Below are 21,955 nucleotides of genomic sequence, written 5' to 3' on the forward strand. Positions count from 1 at the left end.
GGCTCAGGCTGGAATATAGTGAGGGCCTGGGGAAGCCCTGGCTCTGCTGCTTTGAACCTGGCTGAATTTCTCAGTCTTGTGCACTGCATTCAAGATCCTAACCACTTGTTACCTTTAAACGCCCCCCCCCTTACTTTTGCCAATCTGAATTGATGTCCTTTGATTCTTGATCCTTCCACCAGTTTCTCTCTATCTATTCGTCCAGATCTCTCATGATTTCGAACATCCCTTATCAAATATCCCTTCAACCTTCTCTTGAAGAACAGCCCCAACTTCTCCAATCTATTTAAATAAAGTTCCTTAAGTCAATCTCGTCTTTTTCTGCACTCTAATGCCATTCAAATCTCTCCTAAAGAGCCTGACCCAATTATATATATACACAGTAAAACATTTCTGCTGTGCATCCTGTGTGAGCGCGCACTAAAAAGATCCAACTGGAGCAGAGAAAAACTTTACCAAGTAACTGGAGGGGGAGGATCCAATAGCCAACCAGCAGACTGGATATTGAGCGAGAGATAGCAGCACCCAATGGTGTGAGCAGTTGTTGCGGGGTGCCGCGCCGGCCCCTTTATAAAAGGCCACATGCCTCTGGTGCGCGGAATCTAGAAGTCCGGTTGCTTAGAAGGTTCAGCCCAATTCGGGGGCACATTATCGGGGGGGGGAAAGAAAACACCTTAAACAAAAATAAATTCCACTTTATTTTTAATCCGACGCGAATCAGACTCAAAATGGCCGACGGTGGGCAGCAGTACGTGGAAGGATCAGAGAATGGTCACTATGAGGAAGGAGAGGGCCAGGCCGCCGGCGGCCAGGGAACCGCGGCCGACGGAGCGGAGCCTCAGGCCGGAGCCGACAGCGAGGGCTCGAAAATCAACGCCAGCAAAAACGAGGAGGACGCGGGGTAAGAAGGCTGAGGCCGTGCGGCATCTCCCTCTTTTCCCGCCGCCGGTAGGCCCAGGCCCAGGCCGGCCTGGGTAACGTGCGGGTCCTGTAATAATGGATCTCGCTTTGGAGTCCTTCCCCGGGGATAACGCGTTCGCCGGCCGGGTTTCATTCGATGCGGCTTTAGTGCGGCGTCCAGCCGCTCGCTTGCGTCCAGAGATTTTTTTTTTCTTGCGCTCCGCAGCGATGTAAATTGCTCCTTTGTGTGCGAGCTGGCGGCGGGGTTAGGAGTAGCAGGAACTCCCGGTCAGCCTGCGCCGCCCGTCTCTTTGTTCGTACTGCTCTTGGCGCCATGTGCTTCCTTGGGCTGGGGGAGGGGAACACAAGACTGGGTAAGAAAAGGTCGTCTTTTTCTCACTCTCTCGCTCTGTATTCAACAGGAAAATGTTCGTAGGAGGCTTGAGCTGGGATACAAGTAAAAAGGACCTGAAAGATTATTTTTCCAAATTTGGCGAAGTTGTGGATTGTACAATTAAGATGGATCCTGCAACCGGAAGGTCGAGAGGTTTTGGATTTATCCTCTTCAAAGATTCATCGTGCGCCGATAGAGTAAGGTTGAGAAGGGTTTTAGACTGTAGCTACGGTTACTCAAACTAATCAAACCTTTCACAGAACGTAGTATGTAATTCTGAATTTGAAAGTAAAATTGGGGGATAAAATGGCAAATTTACGGTTGGAGGTCATGGGCGTACAAGGGAGCTTTGTAACCTGCTCGAATATGGTCAGTTCTTGGGATACAAGTTTCCACAGCGAGCGAAGCTGGTGAGCAGTTGCAGTATGAGGTGGCAGTGAAGAAATCGGATGCTATTCACAACGCCCAATTAGCCGTGTTCAAATCTCCAGAAGCTCCTTAACACTAGGTGATTCCATTCGATCACGTGCTTCTTTGGGCAAATATCCAGTTTGCTGGTTGGCTAATGGACCCTCCCCCTCCAATTTACCCACCTTTATTCTGCACCTCTCGATGCCCATATCAAGAAGCTAAATGGCCTGATTAACGTTTTACAGTTGTTTGATTCGAGTTACTGTCCTAATTGTTTGTGAGAATAAAGAGAAAGGTTTAGAGAGTTTAGTTTAGAGAGCATGAAAATGTTTCAAATTTGAATCCCTGGAATTGAATAAACTTCAGGTGTGCTGTGTTCAAGAAACCTAATTTTGCAAGGTTGCCCAAAATTTGAGATTCATTTGGTGTAGAATTGTAATGCACAGATTCTAATTCTTTAGCTTTTCGTGTTTGCAGTCTTAACATAGGTTTTACAGGCCTCGATGCCATTTAATACTTGCATAAGAGATTGATTAACAGCATAAAGTGTGATAATTTGTATTGATGCACCACCTTTTAATGTATTTAACTGTACCAAGGCAATTCATAGGATCATTATCAAAGATAATTTGGCATTTGAGCCATGAAAGGAGTGAGACCTAGTCAAAGGGGTAGGTTTTAAGTAGCATTTTTAAATAGGGAAAGGCGTTTAAGGAGAGGTTTCATTCCCTAGCTTAGGATCCTGGCAGCCGAAGGCAAGGACACCAACTATGGAATGATTTACAAAATTGGCAATGCTCAGCATTAGAGGAGCACTGCTATCTTGGAGGGTTTTGGAACTGGAGGCATTGGATTTGGAGGGGCAAGCCCTGGTAGGATTTGAAAACAATAATTTAAAAAGCTTAGCAGATGCCAATGTATTGAGTACGGAGATGGTAGGTGAACAGGTTTGGAGCGAGTAAACATGCAGACCAGTTTTATTTGAATGTCCTCATTTCGAAGGTGGAATATGGAGGGCCAGTCAGTTGTGTTGGAATAGTTTATAATGGGACAATGCTCTACAGGCTGCCATGATACTTAGTGCCATAACATCTATTTAGTTTGCCTTCAATGCTTTGTGTCTCTTTTTACTAATTTAGAATACTGGTAAGATGGGTATCCTGTAAATTGGAGCTATCCACATTGTTTCCAAATGGGTAGGAACAGAAGTGTGCTGTTTTAACCGTTCCAAACTTGATTATTTGCAACCTGACCATATACCTGTCTTTGTCTCATTTTTAATACTTTGGTTAACAGGAGTAGGAAACTCATCAGTTACAGTTGACATGAGAGTTGCAAACTTTTACGTGAAGTGTAGTTTCGCTCCTGAAAGGTCTAGCTGTGAAATTACCCCAAGTCCTAGACTCTCCAGTCAGTCATAGCTGGCTGATTCTGCAGATTAGTATTTTCCCCCTCATTTTTAGAATTGTAAACATGCAACTCCACAGCCACCACCTCTTACTCGTCCTGTAATATTGAAATATTTTGTAAATATGTAGATATTTTATAATATTTCCATTGGAAACAGTTTCCCTCTACCTAATCTATTAACTGTAACATTAAATTACCCCATAAATTCCGTGGATAGAATGCAAGTTTGTGTAATCTCTAAGGTGTGGTTTCAAGATCTGTTCATGGTACTCCAGGTGTGGTCTAACAACTCCCATTCTAGATCTCTAGATAAATTGTCAGCATTCTTATTATTTTCTATACCTGTTTATGACATATCTACTTGAGATCTCTATTATTTCCAGCTTTTCCTTGATCTATCAATTTTAGTGGATGAACTTTCATTTGCTTACATTAAAGTCTATTTGCAACAGTTCAGTCCGTTTTAATTGAGTAAATGGCGGTATTAATCAACCAATTTTATTCTGTTAGTTGGTACAGAGTTGCATGGATGTTTTGTTGGAAATAACCACAGCCATTGAATTTGCACAATTCACCCCCGCTAATTAATCTTGGAAGGTTGCATTTTATGAAACGCCTGTAAGCTGATGATTGGCTGTTATAATAATCAAACTTTTGGCTGTTATGATAAACTTATGGATTTTATTTTGCCCAATTTTCTTTAAACCGTTATGAATGAAACTAAACACCTTTTTACATCGACTCTTCCCTGTTAAAAGTTACTTTTATTATTCTGTAGGTATTGGAGCAAAAAGAACATAAACTAGATGGTAGAGTAGTGGATCCCAAAAGAGCAATGGCCATGAAGAAAGAACCTGTAAAGAAAATCTTTGTCGGCGGTCTTCATCCAGATACCCCAGAAGATAAGATCAGAGAGTACTTTGGAGCCTTTGGTGAGGTTGGTATTTGCTGACTAGTTATTAAAGCACAATTCTTAAAATATTGCCTCATAGCTTGAGTTCATATTGCTCAAATTACTGAGTTGATGGGTTTGGCTGTAAAGCCCCAAGTCAAATCTTGGAGTTGCGATTTTTCCCTTATTCCCCAGTAAAACAGGACTGGAAGTGAACTGTATTCTACCTATTATGCTAAACAAGGTTACCCTGAGGGTATGTAACTATGACCTGCGATGTTTTAAGGCTTTAGCAAATAAGTATGATAGCACCACCATGAATTAGGTACTTTTGTATAGTAGGCAATGGCTAACTAGGCTAAGAAGTAGTTAAATGGCAAGGAACATCAAAACTGGACAGGTCGCTTCAATTACCTATCTCCCTTTGTCTGAAGGCTTGGGTCTGTGCATTTAAAAGCTATCATGGTGGGATTAACTGCAGAGAATGTGTCATTTATATATAATTTTTCCCCATTTTTGTGGGGTTATGTTCAGGTGGGTTTATTGAGCTTTGCCCTCATGTAAGCATCATGGAATCTTTTATTTAGGTGGAATCAATCGAACTTCCAATGGATAGCAAGACCAACAAAAGAAGAGGATTTTGTTTTATCTCCTTTAAAGAGGAAGAGCCGGTGAAAAAGATTTTGGAAAAGAAGTACCATGATGTTGGAAGTAGCAAGGTAGTTGATGGAAGCAACATGGTTTCTTGAGAAGAAAATTGTGTGAAATGTTGTACACTGACTTGTTTTTTTTTGTATACAGTGTGAAATCAAAGTGGCTCAGCCTAAAGAAGTATACCAACAACAACAGCAGTGGGGAGGCAGAGGTAGCTTTACAGGACGGGGTAGAGGTGGTGGCCGTGGAACTGGTGAGTTGCATGTTTACAATTCTAAAAGTAAGGGGGAAAATACTAATCTGTGGAATCATTCTTTTTAGTGCTTACCTGTATGTCTTGCTAAATTTAAGGTCAAAGTCAGAACTGGAGTCAAGGATACAGCAATAATTACTGGAATCCAAGCTATGGCAGCAGTTATGGTTACAGCGGGCAAAGTGGCTATGGTGCATATGGAGGCTATGATTATACTGGCTATAACTACAATAGTGGTTATTATGGTGGATATGGTCAAGGATATGACTACAGTAAGTACATTCATTGCTGTACTGAAGCAAGGCTTGTGTGGATTGAGGCTTAGGCATTGCAATTACTGATGCAGTTTTAATGTTTTAGATTCTTGACATTTAACGTGGCCATTTTCTGCCATCAAGTTAATCATTCACTCTAGCACTAACTAGATTAAATCGAAAGTGACATTCTGGAAGTGGCCTCAATTTTGTTACTGGTCTCGTTTCAGTGGAAAGACTGCATTTTGTGTATCACACTTTTAGAGAGCAGCAATTTTAACTATAAACTTGTTTTCATCCAGATCAGAGTAATGGTAACTATGGGAAAGCACCAAGACGTGGGGCAGCTCACCAAGGTGGTTACAAACCATATTAAAATGGAATGTGAATGCAGGTATGTCAATCTTGGTAAAGGAATGTAATGAGACTAGTATTGAAAATTAGAATCCTTCATGTAACTAAACTGAGTGGTGAGATCCAATGTTGGGTAGTATGTTTTTCCTGGTGCATTTATTAAAAATGAAAAATTGTGGATGCCTGCTACTATGTTGTACAAGGGGGAGTGAGGAAATACTTTTTCACAAGTGCTTCATGATGTTTAGAATGCCTCAAGACACTTGATGCCTCTACACATCATGTCTACAGAACATACCAGGGATGGTGCGATGTGTAGGAAAGAGGAAGAAAGTGTATGATCCTAACCAGAAGTTAGTTGAATTGTGTAATTGTTCAGATCTGTTGGAACATGAATCATGGCTGTTGTAGTTAGTGGCAAAAAGCTGCATCACAGTATATTTTGTCTATTCGATATCATACATTTTAAAAATGGAGTTCGTTTCACTTTACTCAGTATTTGAAGGTTTTATAGGTTCAGGATGATGTGAAATTATTGCTAAGTCAGCATTTGTGCTTTGTAGTTCCCAGTTTTGTGGTCCAGCCAGTGTTCAATTGCAGGTACTGGCTTGCTTAGTACTGCCCAGAACATTCGCTAATAACATTTATCTTGTGATGGCCTTTTTTTGAAGCTAGCCAACAGCACATTTTTATTGCTGTTTGTAAATTGAATTAGTGTGCATTGAATGAAATGGGGTGAACTCAATTTTCTGGAGAAATTATGCCACCTCATGGCAGATTCTAGTTAGAAATTTGGGCTTGCTACAATTTCCATATTTTTAATAAACGTTCCGATCTGTTCTGTACAATTAGGTTTTAAAACTTTTGCTAACTGTTTGGATGAAGGAGCCACCCACATTCTCTATAAAATCTGGAGAATGTCACATGAAGATTAACAGTAAGTAAACTTCATGTTTTGGCTGTTTGGCAATCCAAAATTTCATAGAAATTTGAGTTCTGAGAAATCGTGGGTTATCAACTTTCATCCAGATGCAGGTGAATTTGATCCGATTGCAAGTAGAGTTGTATATAGCATTAGTGATGTAAATATTTGGACTAAGTTTGTTTGCCAGTATTGATTTAGAAACACTCTCCTCCCACTGAGAACCCAAAATGCTGATGGGGAAATGTACTGTTTAGTCGTGAGAAAATCATGTCGGTGTATTCAGGATTTTTTAAAAGTATGAATTAAAAATTTTTTTGTCAGAACAACATCCATAACAAGTGAAGTGTGGCCTGAAGAAGTTGACAAGCACTTAAGATTCCCAAAATTGTATTCACATTTAAAATTGTTTCTCATTTATTTTAATGTAGAGTTGAACTGAATGCTACTGTCTGGCAGGCTGCACTTGAGTCACCATGTTGATATCTTCCAAACTGGTTTCAAAAGTAATGGTTTTACAGGTTCTGCATAGCACTTGTCATTTACAGTGCTGTTAATTGCTTGCCTTGTAATAAATTGGAATGATACACATCTCAGATTTTCTTTAGTATTTCCCAAGGCTTTTGCAAGGGGAGATGCTATAGTGGTGACAAGACTAGTAATCCAGAACTGGCTAATGCTCTTGGGGTATTGAATACACATTCCAGCTGCCATGGTGAGAGAACTAGTTTGTGAAATTATATCATCGATTGTCACCCTGGTTCACTTCCCTAATTTGCTATCCTTTTATTTTACTTTATTAGTATCACAAGTAGGCTTACATTAACACTGCAATGAAGTTACTGTGAAAATCTCCTAGTCGCCACACTCTGGCGCCTGTTCAGGTACACCTGAAGGAGAATTTAGCATGGCCAATGCACCTATGAAGCAATTTTTAAAAGCGGCATCTCGGCCTTTTGGCTAAGATGCAAGTGAGCCCAAATCTTGGAGGAGGAACCTTCCCCCTTCTCCAATCAGCTTGGCTCATGTAGATCGGGCCCAGGACAAGGTGGTTTGGTCGCCTGCCCTGTCTTGTCAGCCTGGATCGGAAATGTCTCAACTTGTTGAGACTCTGAATTGGATTTGATTTGATTGAATTGGAAAAGTATAAAATGCACCTAACCAGTAGATCTTTCGGACTGTGGGAGGAAATCTGAGCGCCCAGAGGAAACCCACGCAAACACAGGAAGAATGTGCAGACTCTGCACAGACAACCCATCAGGGAATTGAACCTGGGTCCCTTGTGCTGTGAGGCAGCAGTGCTAACCACTGTGCCACCCTTCAAATAGAAAATGTACCCTTTTACAATCTGCTAACCACTATGCCACCCCATGGTACATGCCACCTACATGGTCTGGCCTACATGTGACTCCAGATCCACAATATTTCACTCTACCATCCTCTGAAATGGTCTTGCAAGCCAATCAATTCAAGAGCCATTGGGGATGGGCACCAAAAATGCAGGCCTGCTAGCAACACCCCCTGAAAGAATCCACTTTAAGGTCTTCAGAGGGAAATGGGTAATAAATAATTCCTGACTTCAAGGGAAAAATAATCTAGTTCATTGAAGCCAAGCAAGTAGTCAAAACATATGTGACTACAAACTGAGGTGCTCTGCTATGTGTACCTTGACCTGTTGTATGTGGTTCTATTAAGAGAACTGCCTTGTTATTTGATACTTATGATTTTTTTTTGTGCTCTTTTTTTCAGGTCATCAATCTTGGCAAAAACATACACAGGTCCTCTAACTGCAGCTGTGTTGCACTTCGGGACTAATCTGAACTGTTTTCACTCTGGATGACTCCCCAAATGTACAGAAGATTGTTTTAGGGAAGCCTGTCACTTTCCAACTTTTTATTTTGTAGTCTGTCTTTTGTGTCGTACATTTCCTGTGATGGAAGTGGTTTTTACTGTACTTTTTGGTACCTAATGGATGCTGATAATGTATTATGTAAGTTTGTATTTTACATAAAATTACTGGATTTGCATCAGTAACTTGTTTATTGGAGCAGTCCAAGTTCCTAAAATAAAAGTTCCTTTTGTGTATTTTGTGTTGCATGAATTTTATTTGTATTCAGATTTCAGTTTACTTCTGATTTTGTATGTAAATTAAAGAAAATCAAAGGCATTCAATTTTGAGTTAGTACTTCTGCATATATTATAAATATAAATAATGACACATTAACTGGTGTCAGTGAACACTCCAATGGAGTGATTGGGTCTGAACTGGTTTCCAAGCTAATTGAATTACTTGAATACAGCTGTTCTAATGCTGTCAATGAAGTGTTCCAATTTGGCCTGTATGCCTCGTGCTACAAACAAGGCTGTCAGCATGAGCACAATTTTAATGTAATATCTCCATTTTTAAACTAGAAGTGCAAAATTAGATTTTTATACATTAGGCTTTTTTTGTGCAGTTACCTTTGTATTTTACTGTTTTATGTTAGAAATGGATCCATATAGTTGAACATTCATGTTGGCTGGTTGCTAACTGACAATGGGAGAATGTAATTGCAAAACTACAGTAATGTATCAATGAACTCTCTTCAATTCTGAAGGCCATATTTTAATTCTGAGCCAGAAGGACTTTGTAGTATTTTTTGTGCTACAACTTGTGTCAATACTTCAGTTCAAGGCTGTCAATGAACAGTGATCTATTAAATTGCCTGGTGGCACCCTATGGGTTTTGGTATTTAAAATGTATTCTTTCAACATTGGAAGAATCTAAAATCAGGGAAGATGGAACATAGTTGAATAAATATTCATTTCTAAAATGGCATGCCTTTTATTTCATGTGATGTGGGCATTGGTCACTCCACGGCTTCATAGGCAGTTAAGAGTCAACCACAGTGTGGAGTCACACCAGGATTTGTCCAGACCAGGTAAGGAACAGAGACAAGCTTCATATTCCAAACTTATTGATGGAATTTAAATTCACCACAGTGCTATTGTCTGGATCCTGGATTACTAGTCGAGCGATATTGCAACTAAGATGATTTTAACAGGAACCTCACAGTATTGGATCAATATTGCAAATTACATCTTAGAATTACATATAAAGGGCAATGAAAAGAAAATTTGGGATTGGGGAACAAGTTGCTTACACTAATTGCATATGAAATACATTGCCAGGGTTAGTAATGAAACCAAACCATTGAGATTAAATTGTAAGAAGTCTCACAACACCAGGTTTATTTGGTAGCACAAGCTTTCAGAGTGCTGATCCTTCAGCCAGCATCTCCACATCAAGATTAAACTGAAGAGACACCACAACTGTGATGGAGCTTGCACATGTTTCAGCTGTGCAATAATTCTGTCTTGGGTCCATTCTTGCATGAGTTAGTCATTTCCATTTCTGTAAATATTCAAGAAATAATTTAAATACTCCTGTTGCTTCCTACAAGTGATGTACTTCCCAATAGAGCTGTGTAAATTTAGGGAAAGATAGGCTCTACAACACTCATATCACAGATCTATTCAATAGCAATATTCAAACAGTATTTGGTTGCAAAGATAAGCCCTGAAATGCTAAGTTGACACAAATACAATAAAAATGAATGATTAGGAAAATTGTGATGCCTGAGAGATTTGGGACATGTCTCAGTAACACAATAGGATTAATTTTTTAAACTTCAAATTCGTTTTTTTCTTTGTTACTGTACAGTACTCAGTCGATAGGTTTATAACATCTTTCTAAATGCAAGCCCAAGAAAAGTGATGGAATTCTTTGGAGTGAGGTCTGATTTTAAAAAAATAACCTCATACAAGCTGTAAACTTATACTTTTTGCTGTTTTTATTTCAAGATCTAACAAAGGGAAGACTAGTTGTCAAAAATCTGTGGTCTACTTAATGAAAAATAAATGTCCATGACCATTGCTCCAAGAATATAACTAGTTATATCTTTTAATTAGCTTTCTAAAAAATACTTACCAGTAAGTATTTTGTCAATCTTTTCAACAACGTATTGTGCATCCTCCATAGTGAAGCACATTGGAGGTTTGAATTTCAGGACGTTTCTATCTGGTCCATCAATGCTAAGCAAGATGAATTCCTCCTTCAACCTAACAATTAAAAAGTGAAATTAAATTGTTTAGGTACTTGAACAGATTGCATGATTACTGCTCCATTCAATCTGCAAGCACGACCCCAAGCTTGTTGCATTCGTTATTCTGCCCCCACACACACTGTCCTTAGCCTCCTGCACTATTCTGATGAAGCTGGGAGAACAATGCCTCATGTTTCAATTAGACAGTTACGGTCTTGCAGGCTTAATGCCAAGTTCACTAAGTATTGCTGTTTTTTTCCCCCCATCAACAGATGCTGGTAATTATTCCATTGCCTTTTACAATTCCTATAGACCCATAAAAAATGCTGGAAAATCTCAGCAGGTTTGGCAGCATCCGTATGGAGAAAAAAGAGCTGACGTTTCGAGTCTGGATGACCCATTTGTCAAAGCTTTGTTAAAGCCTGTGCAATTCGCTACCTCGGAAAGTGATTGAGGCCAAAATATTGTGTGTTCAAGAAGCATTTAGATATAACACTTGCGTGAAGGATATGGGGGCGGGAGGTAGAATCAGGTTGTTGAGTTGGAGAATGAATGGCAGAGCAGGCTTGAAGTACTGAGTGGCCACCTCCTGATTCTTTTTGTTTCTTAAAGGTGGACTAGATACAAGAACCTGTAATTGATTAAGGACTGCACAGACCTAAAAATGGGTAACTTGAATTTCATTGTTAGTCTTTATCAAGCTAACCTGGTTGTTTTTAATGCTGACACTCTGAGACTGTAACTGAATATGCAGGAAGTGCTTTCCTAAGGTCGCAGTACAAATAAACAGCCTTTCCATCTCTTTTGTTACTTAATCACTCCGCCTTCCACCCTATCAAAAACTTTCCCTTTTGTCTTTAACCCACCTTTCCCTTCCTCTATACTTGGTTACAATCTTTTATGTCTCTAATATTTGCCAGTCCTGACAAAAGGTCAATGACCTGAAACATTAACTCTATTTCTCTCTGCAGATAAGGGAACATGATGGGTAACGGTGATTAGAATATTTGCTTATGTGGAGGATAAATGCTGACATTGGCTGGTTGGGCCAAATAGCCTGTTTCCATGTTGCAACTACGATAGATGCATTTCACAAATTATATAATAATACTTTGAGTTACCAATGCAAAGAACAATGCTAAAGTTTTATACAAGCAAATCTGATTCACTTCTGATGTAACTGATCATTATAAAATAACTTGTTTGTTTTAATTGTAGAAAATGCTGGAAGTAATCAGCAGGTCAGGCACATCTGCAGAGGGAGAAACAGAATAAACTCCAGTTAATGACCTTCCATCAGAACTGATCAACTTGAAACATTGACCAGAATTCTACCGTCCCGTCTGCCAGGGGTGGACCATGGAGAGGTCCGTTAACCTTCGGTGGGATTTTGCCGCTTTGGGATGAGTGAGGCCATAAAATCCCACCCATTAACTCTGTTTCTCCACAAATGCTGCCTGATCTGAGCATTTTTGAATTTTTATTTCTGATTTCCTGCATCTACTGTATTTTCCATTCATTTTATTTGCAGTTGGAAGGCTGTATATTGTAGCCAATATCCCATGGAAATTTCTTGGAGCTGCTCCTGTTCTGCTAGAATTGTGATGAAAACCCAGTTTTATGGATGTAAAGCGAATATGAAAAATTTCCCAACCTAAGTGAGCTTAAAAATTGGAAATTATTGGTCCAGGAGCACATGTAGAATTCAGTTCCTATTTAGTTAGGTTTCCTTGCCCATATTTATAATGGAAACTGACTTATTACATTATTTTTGCACTGCTGCCAGTAGATGTAGCATAGAACTACTGCTGGTTGGAGGATTTGATTTTAGCACCACAAGTTTCCATTAGAAATAAGGACCTAGTGAGACATTTGTTGTAATAAACAGACTAGAAGCACTTTTGACAAAACATTTCTTTGTAGGCAACTTATAAACTACAGAACTGAATACCCCCTTTCTTACTTTTAGCACAACCAGAAAAAAAACACCAGGTATATGATACACAGTCCACAACGTTTCTTGGCTCCCAAGGGTTTACTTCTGTTCTTTTCCTTTCTGAGCCTGGTAACTTCTAACCCTAGAACTATCTTTTACAGTGTGACTTTGACTGGAGATCCTCCCTCTAGTTCAAGCAAGGCAAATTTTCTAGCCTTGTTTTAACTTCTCACAATTTTGGTCTTTTCAATCTGAGTGAGAGCTTCCATCTGCCTCACACCTTTACCACGGCTAATCCATCTAATTGGGACACTAGGGCAATTTAGCATGACCAATCCATCTAACCTGCACATCTTTGGACTGTGGGAGGAAACCGGAGCACCCAGAGGAAATCCACACAGACACAAGGAGAACATGCAAATTCCACATAGCCAGTGACCCGAGGCTGGAATTGAATCTGGGTCCCTGGCACTGTGAGGCAGCCGTGCTAACCACTGTGCCACCCTTCAGATAGAAAGTGTACCCTTTTGCAACCTGATATTTTTAACACTTCCCTGGGACTCTGAGATTCTGTCCATCAGCATCACAGCTGCCTTCGTCATTGTCTGCAAGTATGAATACCTTGCACCTTCTTCCTTTAATCTTTAACAACCCCATCACCCCGACCTATTGTCAGGCGGTTTCAGCAGAGTTCAGATCACTCTCCCCCATTTTATCCTAAATTTAAAGACACAGTCCCCAAAATATAATCTTGAAAACCTGATAAATGTAACACCCTTTAGCATTTATTTTAATTACAGTGCACTCATTTATAATTGTAATTGACCTACTACTGTTAATTGAGAATATTATTTCTGTAAATGTTGGGATTTATTTCAACATTGTGATGTATGAACGGAAATGAAAATTGTCCAGCTTAGAGTTCACAATATCAGCTGGAGTTGATGATGGTCCAAGGGATAAAATATTTACTGTCTTCAATATTGGCCAGTTTGTTGCCAGTCAAAGAAACAGTTCTGGGTTCGAGGTTTCTAAGATGGAATGCCTGAGTGTCACTGAGGGTAAATTTAAGATCACGGCTGCAGAGAACCACGAGTGTTCAGCTGAATTCCGTAGACAAATATGAAAAATTAATTCTGAATTTTAATTTGTGTTTTGAAGACCAGAGCTAGTTTACAATCATACTACCTTGTAACTAAATACTCGGCTTCTTCTGTGGCAGGTGTTCTGTCCCTTCGATCTTTCACCAGCTCTGCTCCGATAAATAAGCCAATGCCCCTTTAAGTAAAAAAGTGAAATATATATTATACTTTTGATTTTGGGCTGGTATTTGGAAATGTTTGTTTTATTGGCGGATTCAATACCTAACATCACCGATGATCGGATGTTTGGCCTTTTGTTCATTTAGCAGACTCAGCAGGTAGGTACCGACTCGTGTAGCATTCCCACATAGGTCTTCCTTTTCAATGACTTCTAAAACCGCCAGCCCGATTGCACAAGATACTGGACTTCCTCCAAACTGTAACATCAATGACAATCTAATAAAAACATTTGTTTGAAAATTTTATAACCAGCATACATTTTAATAAAAATGGAATGTTAATGCTTTACTTCTGTATCTTGAATTAGATCTTAACATTGATTAACGTTCAGCATTTCAACTCCAACATAAAGTCTCTTCGCCTTTATGGATCCGAAACATGGAGGACCACTGTTGATGTAAATCCAGTCCTTCACCAACAGATGCCTCAGAAGGATCCGTAGGATACACTGGGCAAATATCATCAATAATGTTAAGCTATGGGAAGAGACAAAACAAGACCCAATGGTCCTCCAAATCAAAAGGTAAAAGTGAAATTAGATAGGCCATATTTTAAGGAAGCAATGGAACAACATTACACAGTAAGCACTCACATGGAACATACAAGGAAAGAGAAAGCAAGGTAGACCAAGAAACATCTGGAGGGGGGATTCAGAAAAGGAGATGAAAGCCGAGGGCCATTATACATAGAAACAATTGGAGTTTGGCCCAAAATTGGATTAGATGGGAGAGAATTTGTCCATGGCCAATGCTCCAACAAGGAGTGAAAAGGCTAAGGACCTACCTCGCATTAAGTTGATCTTTCTCTGCACCCTAGCTATGACTGTAATACTATATTGTGCACCCTAACATCAGTGGTAGGGAAATTATTAAAGAGGATTCTTTGAGACAGGATTTACTCCCACTTGGAAATGAGTGGATGTATTAGCGAGAGGCAACATGGTTTTGTGAAGGGGAGGTAGTGTCTCACTAACTTGATCGAGTTTTTCAAGGAAGTAACGAAGATGATTGATGAGGGTAGGGTAGTGGATGTTGTCTACATGGACTTCAGTAAGGCCTTTGACACAAATACAATAAGAATGAATGATTAGGACATGGGATCAGAGGTGAGCTGGCAAGGTGTATACAGAACTGGCTCAGCCATAGAAGACAGAGGGTAGCAGTGGAAGGGTGCATTTCTGAATGGTGGGCTGTGACAAGTGGCATTCCTCAGGGATCAATGCTGGGACCTTTGCTGTTTGTAATATATATAAATGATTTGGAGGAAAATGTAACTGGTTTGATTAGTAAGTTTGCAGACGACACAAAGGTTGGTGGATTTGCGGATAGCGATGTGGACCATCAGAGGATACAGCAGGACATAGATCGGTTGGAGACTTGGGCGGAGAGATGGCAGATGGAGGTTAATCTGCACAAATGTGAGGTAATGCATTTTGGAAGGTCTGATACAGATATGAAATATACAGTAAATGACAGAATCCTTAAGACTATTGATGGGCAGAGGGATCTGGATGTACAGATACACAGGTTCACTGAAAGTGGCAACGCAGGTGAAGAAGGTAGCCAAGAAGGCATACGGCATGCTTGCCTTCATCAGCTAGGGCACTGAGTTTAAAAATTGGCAAATCATGTTACAGCTTTATAGAACCTTGGTTAGGCCGCATTTGGAATATAGTGTTCAATTCTGGTCGCCACACTACCAGACGGATGTGGAAGCTTTGGAGAGGGTACAGAAAAGATTTACCAGGATGTTGCCTGGTATGGAGGGTATTATTTATGAGGAGAGGTTGGAGAAACTTGGTTTATTCTCACTGGAACGATGGAGGTTGAGGGACGACCTGATAGAAGTCTACAAGATTATGAGGGGTATGGACAGAGTGGATAGTCAGAATCTTTTTCCCAAGGGTGGAAGAGTCAATTACTAGGGGGCATAGGTTTAAGGTGCAAAGGGCAAGATTTAAAGGAGATGTACGAGGCAAGTTTTTTTACACAGAGAGTGGTGGATGCCTGGAACTCGCTGCCGGGGGAGGTAGTGGATAGTGACATTTAAGGGGCGTCTTGACAAATACATGAATAGGATGGGAATAGAGGGCTATGGTCCCCAGAAGGGTAGGGGGTTTTAGTTCAGTCGGGCAGCATGGTCGGCGCAGGCTTGGAGGGCCGAAGGGCCTGTTCCTGCTGTGTAATTTTTTTGGTTCTTTGTTCTCTTCTTTCTTTCTCCCCTATGTACTCTATGAATTGCATGCTTTGTCTGTATAGCGCGCAAGAAACAATACTTTTCACCGTATCCCAATACATGTGACAATAATAAATCAAAGGAGAAAGAAGAAATGTCTTTGGCACATTGTGGAACTGCTTTGTGTTAACTTAGAGATGATAAATGAAGCTGAGGACACACAGGATATGATTTCCCAGGTTACTTTGGTTTATAAACTAACCATTCATTAGTAGGAGATTTTTTAATATTAAGAATAAGAATAAGAAAAAGCAGCTGGAGAATTGTAAAGGGGCTAAGTTCCATGATAGTGATTAGGATTAGTGGTCATGGACAATTTCCTCTTCATAACTAGGGATGCTGAGCTGTGGCTTTGGAGTCACATGTAGGCCAGAGCAGGTAAGGACGGCAGATTTCCTTTCCTAAAAGACATTAGTGAGCCAGATGCGTTTTCCAACAATCAACAATAGTTTCATGGTCATCAGTAGACACTTAATTCCAGGTTTTTTTTTGAACTCAAATTCCACCAGCTGCCATGGCGGGATTCGAACCCAGGTCCTCAGAACATTAACTGAGTTTCTGAATGAATAGTCTAGCGGTAATACCACTAGGCCATCATCTCCCCACTGAAGGGCCAAAATTGTTCACAGCTTTCCAGGTGTGGTCTAATTAGCGCCTTGTATAGTTTTAGCAAAACTTTCCTATTTTTATATTCCATTCCCTTTGAAATAATGGCCAACATTTCATTTGCCTTCCCTATTACCTGCTGAGCTTGCATATTATCTTTTTGTGATTTATGCATGTGTGCAGCTTTCTGCAGCCTTTCCCCATTTAAATAATATTCAGCTCCTTTATTCTTCTGACCAAAGGGCATTTTTCTACATTATATTCTATGTATTACTGTACCACTGTATCATTGTCATTTAGCTCATCCACACTGCAGCCCCCATTCTCATCCAAACAAGCAGAGAGAACCCGATCTTAAAGGGTGTGATCACCTCCTGAAACAACGCGTCCAGCTAATTCTCTCCCTCCCTAATATGTCACAGTGTCTGCACCTCAGCCTCCAGCTCAATGACTCTGAGCAAAAACTCCTCATGTTGACAGCATTTACTGCAGACATGTTTGCCCTGGATTACAAAGTTATCCAGGAGCTCCCACAGGCAACCCTCTTGACACATCACCTGCCCTGCACCCTTAATGTGTTTTAAATAATTACTTTTTATTTACAATTACTTTTTAATGGTGTCTTTTATATATTTTATTAAATAATCAAGTTATGCACCCAGTTTGCTTCCCTGATGTTAACTTTATTCTATTTTGGACTACTTGTATCACCTTACTATATTAGGCCCTAACTTTCTCTTATTCTCAACACAGTGCCTCTGATACACTTACCAGCCAATCAACCTACCAGTTTCTTGTGACCATACAGTTGTCTTGTTGTTCCCTCATAGCTGCCTCACCAAATACTCCTTCACTCCTGCAGCAAGGCAAGACCACTTTCTGAAACTGTTAGAAAGCAGAAAGCAACAGAGCACCTCCTTCCCCTCTGTTCCAAATTCCCAAATATGCTCACTCGGATTGTGTCTCACTCAGGTGATGTCTCATCTCTCACTGCTCATATGCCCACTTACTGATCATGTACTTTGATTTAATTTGATTTATTGTCACATGTATTAGCATACAGTGAAAAGTATTGTTTCTTGCGCGCTATACAGACAAAGCATACCGTTCATAGAGAAGGAAATGAGAGAGTGCAGAATGTAGTGTTACAGTCATAACTAGGGTGTAAAGATCAACTTAGTGCAAGGTATGTCCATTCAAAAGTCTGGCAGCAGCAGGGAAGAAGCTGTTCATGAGTTGGTTGGTCCGTGACCTCAGACTTTTGTAGCTTTTTCCCGACGGAAGAAGGTGAAAGAGAGAATGTCCGGAGTGCGTGGGGTGATTAATTATGCTGGCAGCTTTGCCGAGGCAGCAGGAAGTGTAGACAGAGTCAATGGATGGGAGGTTGGTTTGCGTGATAGATTGGGCTTCATTCACGACTTTTTGTAGTTCCTTGCGGTCTTGAGCAGAGCAGGAGCCATACCAAGCTGTGATACAACCAGAAAGAATGCTTTCTATGGTACATCTGTAAAAGTTGGTGAGAGTCGTAGCTGACATGCCAAATTTCCTTAGTCTTCTGAGAAAGTAGAGGCATTGGTGGGCTTTCTTAACTATAATGTTGGCATGGGGTGACCAGGACAGGTTGTTGGTGATCTGGACACCTAAAAACTTGAAGCTCTTGACCTTAAAACTTAACTTAAAACAGTCCCTTTCTTGTATAGAGCAGAGATGAATCACTCTAAATTCCTGCTACAGCAACCAACATCTATTGAGGCCCTATTCAGGCAAAGGGCTTTCAGGTGATTGACAGTTGACTGATTTAAAGCTTTCCTTTGGTGATCACTTGATTTTGCTACACAGCTATAGTCATAGCTATTGGTTCTGACTTACTGTGTTAAAATGTTCCACTCCAGTGGCAGCAAATGCATCGGCAATTGCTTTAGTTGTAGCCACACAGGCCAATGGATGTCCATTTCCAATAGGTTTTCCCATAGTTACAATGTCAGGTGAAAAATCATCTCCTTGCAGTTGGAATGCCCAGAAGCATTTTCCAACTCTCCCAAATCCAACTTGGATTTCATCAGCAACAAACAACCCCCCTACTTTGTGAATATGTCTGCAAGAGAGAATAGAACATAAAGTTATCAGCATTAGATTATCTCTTCCCCCCCTCTTGTTTGTGAAAAATATCTTGTAGCATTTGAGATCTGGTTGTATAAATACTTCAGTGTAAATGACATTGCGATGCAATTTTCCTGATAGTATTTCACTGAAATATGCAGCACGCAACAGATTTAGATAATATAACTCACTTTTGGAATATATTGAACTGAATAAACGGCCCAGTTTACTTCCATAGGAATGTTGTTAGTATAATGCTATGTCGCCTTTTTTTTCACCTGAATGTTCATCTCAGAATCTCTCGCACACAAAGGTGTAAAAGGCTACAACCAATGTTATTGCTATCAAACTGTTGGGAAGCATAAAGAGATTTATTCAGACAATCCTCCTCTCAATTCAATCCTTTACAGCAGCTAAAAGTAGGGCAGCACTTTTTTAAAAAGAATCTGCTTTTTTGTAAGAGAAAGAATCTGAAATGAGATATTTCCCAGCAATTGCTGCAAATAGCTTAAAGATTTCCAACTACAAGATCATCATAATGTCAGATAAATATACCCCAGAATATCATAGAAACCCTACAGTGCAGAAGGAGGCCATTTGGCCCATCGAGCCGGCACCGACATTTCCACCCAGGCCCTATCCCCGTAACCCCACATATTTATCCCGCTAATTCCTTTAACCTACACATCCCAGGACAGTCAGGGGCAATTTAGCATGACCAATGCACCTAACCTGCACATCTTTGGACTGTGGGAGGAAACCGGAGCACCCGAAGGAAACCCACACAGACACTGGGAGAACGTGCAAACTCCACACAGCCAGTGACCCGAGCCGGGAATCGGACCCAGGTCCCTGGCGCTGTGAGGCAGCGGTGCTAACCACTGTGCCACCCAAATGTGACACATTAATTAGTAACCCAGTTAGATAAACTTTTTTCCCCCCCCTTCCTGGTATTTTCCATATCTGGGCCTCACAGTAACTATGAAGGAAAGCATCCCTCTTAGATCCTCTGGAAGTACATGAGGGCATTTTGTCGTTAATTTTTTATCCCTTCCTGTAGAAAACTTTGGCCTCATGCAAGTGCTTTAACATCATGACATCTGAGTTTGACGTCTCAATGTTGTGAGTGCAGAGTTAGGTAGCTATTTACTGTAAATATGAAGTTATATGACTTATTAATTGGAAATTGAGGCCAGAATCTTAACCACTGTTCATGCCGGCGGGATTTACCCATCCCACCACAGTGAAAGGGGATTTGGGTGGTCGCCAAATTCTTCAACCTCGCTGCAGCGGGAGTGTTGCGTGAATGGCAGGTAAGTTTGCGCCCTAAGTCTTGTCTAAATAAATTGATTTTTATATCACAATAATGTCTGCTGTGCTGAGGTCCTGCTTCTGAAGACTCGATTGAGCTTGTATGAAGTATAGGATACATCCAATAGCTGAAAGCAGTCACCACATAGGGTGAATTGTCCATTTTGCTGGAAATATTATTAAAAGCTTACTTACATCTGAAAGGACAGGCACTTTTCAAAGTACTGGGAAGTTGTGACCACCCATTAGAATACTCTCAGAAATCAGAGCAAAAATAACCTAATGGTAGTTACGAAAAGTGTAACAGTGACCAAAATAAAATCAGTTAATTTTTAATATAGTTAAGCAAAGAATGATGTGATGCACACATTTAGACAAAGTAATATGTAATACATACTCTGCAACTTTCTGGAAATATCCCGCAGGTGGAACTATCTGACCGGCAACACTTGGCAATGATTCAGCAAAAAAGGCAGCAATCTGGGGAGCGAGGAAGATTAAAACGAAAACTTTCATTCCACGCTGCTTTCTAATGGTGGAAAAATTTAAACCAGACCTCTGAGTTCAAGAGCATATAGCGATGTCAAAATGTTAATCATGGACCGAAATCCACAACTTTCCAACTTCCCCAGTGCCTCACTGGTCTGCACTGAGCCAGTCAGACAGCAAAGATTTAGCCAATATACAGTGGTCAATGCAACTGATGTCACTGCCAATAGGCTGGAGAAAAAAAATGGCCAGCGTTTTGAAGATGGATAACTATCCAATATCTTCTGCTGGAAAATGGGTGTGAAAATCTGTGCAAAGAAGCTTCTCCTGATCCCTGAAGCCGTTCCGGCCTTTTGTTCAAAATCGCTTGGATTCATTCTTGTACCTATTCTATCCAGTGATAACTCAGCTGGACTTTGCCCCTACCCAATTTTCATTCTGCTATTTTTTTTAATCATTTATTTATGGGATGTCGGCGTCGCTGGTTGGGCCAGCACCTATTACCCATCCCTAATTGCCCTTGGGAAGGTGGTGGTGAGCTGCTTTCTTGAACCTCGGCAGCCCCTGTGGCGTAGGTACACGCACAGTGCTGTTAGGGAGGGAGTACCAGGATTTTGACCCAGCGACAGTGAAGGAACAGCAGTGATATATTTCCAAGTCAGGATGGTGAGTGGCTTGGAGGAGAGCTTGGAGGGGGTGGTGTTCCCATGTATGTGCTTGCCCTTGTCCTTCCAGATGGTAGTGGTCGTGGGTTGGAAGGTGAAGACAATAATCAGCCTCCATATTCTTGCTCCCTAGAATTTCCTTTCTCGATTACTTCCACTTAGTCATATATCACAACATTGGGAGGAATTTTACCATTTTGAGTCTAAGTGCCGGATCCGGGTGTCAAATAGATCCGCGCCTGGAATCCTCTTTCCAGCGCGCCCATACGCGTTTTGCCGGCTCCGGCCCGATCCGCGCTGTGGGCGGGGCTTAGCGCTGGCGGACCGATCGGAGCTCTGAACTGCGCATGCGCAGTTCGAGAAAAATCTGACAGAGTGCGCCCGGACGCGAAAGAAAAAGCAGAAAGAGCGACTCTCTGACGTTCATCCTCTGGTCGGTGGGGTGAGGGGTGGGAGGAGGGGGTGTGACCGATCATCCCCTTGGGGGGGGGGGGGGGCCGGCGGGGGGGGGGGAGGGGGAGGGAGAGGGGGTGTGACGTCTCATCCTCTGGTCGGGGGGGTTCCGCTGCCTGCCTGTGGCCGATCCCTCCTGGCACCATCACTGGTACACTACCAGCCACAGCCATCTCTCCCGCTCTCTTGCCCCTGCAGGGAAGAGTAATCTGTGGCTGGTAGTGTACCAGTGATGGTGCCAGGAGGGGATCGGCCGCAGACAGGGTAGCGGAATCCCCCCTGACCAGAGGATGATGCGTCACACCCCCT

General features: G+C 41.2%; 2 protein-coding genes across 4 annotated transcripts in view; one reads left to right on the forward strand and one right to left on the reverse strand.

Moving 5' to 3' along the window:
• The first annotated feature begins 500 nt into the window (after positions 1-500).
• On the forward strand, positions 501-8,529 carry LOC144505112 (heterogeneous nuclear ribonucleoprotein A/B-like). 3 transcript variants are annotated; one of them, XM_078230966.1, is made up of 8 exons: positions 507-901; positions 1,323-1,491; positions 3,894-4,052; positions 4,595-4,726; positions 4,809-4,914; positions 5,013-5,186; positions 5,471-5,562; positions 8,194-8,529. In XM_078230966.1, the coding sequence occupies exons 1-7, from the start codon at positions 729-731 to the stop codon at positions 5,542-5,544; spliced, it is 987 nt and encodes a 328-aa protein (XP_078087092.1). In that variant the 5' UTR covers positions 507-728; the 3' UTR covers positions 5,545-5,562; positions 8,194-8,529. The 3 variants fall into 3 exon arrangements, with proteins under 3 accessions (XP_078087093.1, XP_078087092.1, XP_078087095.1); XM_078230967.1 differs by lacking the exon at positions 5,013-5,186 and having other exon boundaries at positions 501-901; XM_078230969.1 differs by lacking the exons at positions 5,013-5,186; positions 5,471-5,562 and having other exon boundaries at positions 513-901.
• Positions 8,530-9,030: 501 nt separating this feature from the next.
• The window catches only part of LOC144505340 (5-phosphohydroxy-L-lysine phospho-lyase-like), a 25,443-nt gene continuing 12,518 nt past the window's right edge, over positions 9,031-21,955 (reverse strand). Inside the window, exons 4-9 of the mRNA XM_078231460.1 lie at positions 20,437-20,519; positions 18,498-18,723; positions 13,830-13,984; positions 13,654-13,743; positions 10,415-10,545; positions 9,031-9,838 (exon numbers count right to left, since the gene is read on the reverse strand). Coding sequence (XP_078087586.1) covers positions 9,780-9,838; positions 10,415-10,545; positions 13,654-13,743; positions 13,830-13,984; positions 18,498-18,723; positions 20,437-20,519 — 744 coding nt within the window. The 3' untranslated portion in view covers positions 9,031-9,779. The remainder of the gene's footprint in view (positions 9,839-10,414; positions 10,546-13,653; positions 13,744-13,829; positions 13,985-18,497; positions 18,724-20,436; positions 20,520-21,955) is intronic.

The sequence above is a fragment of the Mustelus asterias genome, chromosome 16 (assembly GCF_964213995.1).
Source record: "Mustelus asterias chromosome 16, sMusAst1.hap1.1, whole genome shotgun sequence".
In the NCBI taxonomy this organism is placed as follows: Eukaryota; Metazoa; Chordata; class Chondrichthyes; order Carcharhiniformes; family Triakidae; genus Mustelus; species Mustelus asterias.

Bases quoted from the DNA above. Each gene is read 5' to 3' on its own strand.
- LOC144505112 (XM_078230966.1), top strand. From the start codon at position 729: ATGGCCGACGGTGGGCAGCAGTACGTGGAAGGATCAGAGAATGGTCAC. The intron at 4,053-4,594 runs GTTGGTATTTGC...TCTTTTATTTAG, and splicing joins ACTTTGGAGCCTTTGGTGAG to GTGGAATCAATCGAACTTCC. The intron at 4,915-5,012 runs GTGAGTTGCATG...GCTAAATTTAAG, and splicing joins AGGTGGTGGCCGTGGAACTG to GTCAAAGTCAGAACTGGAGT.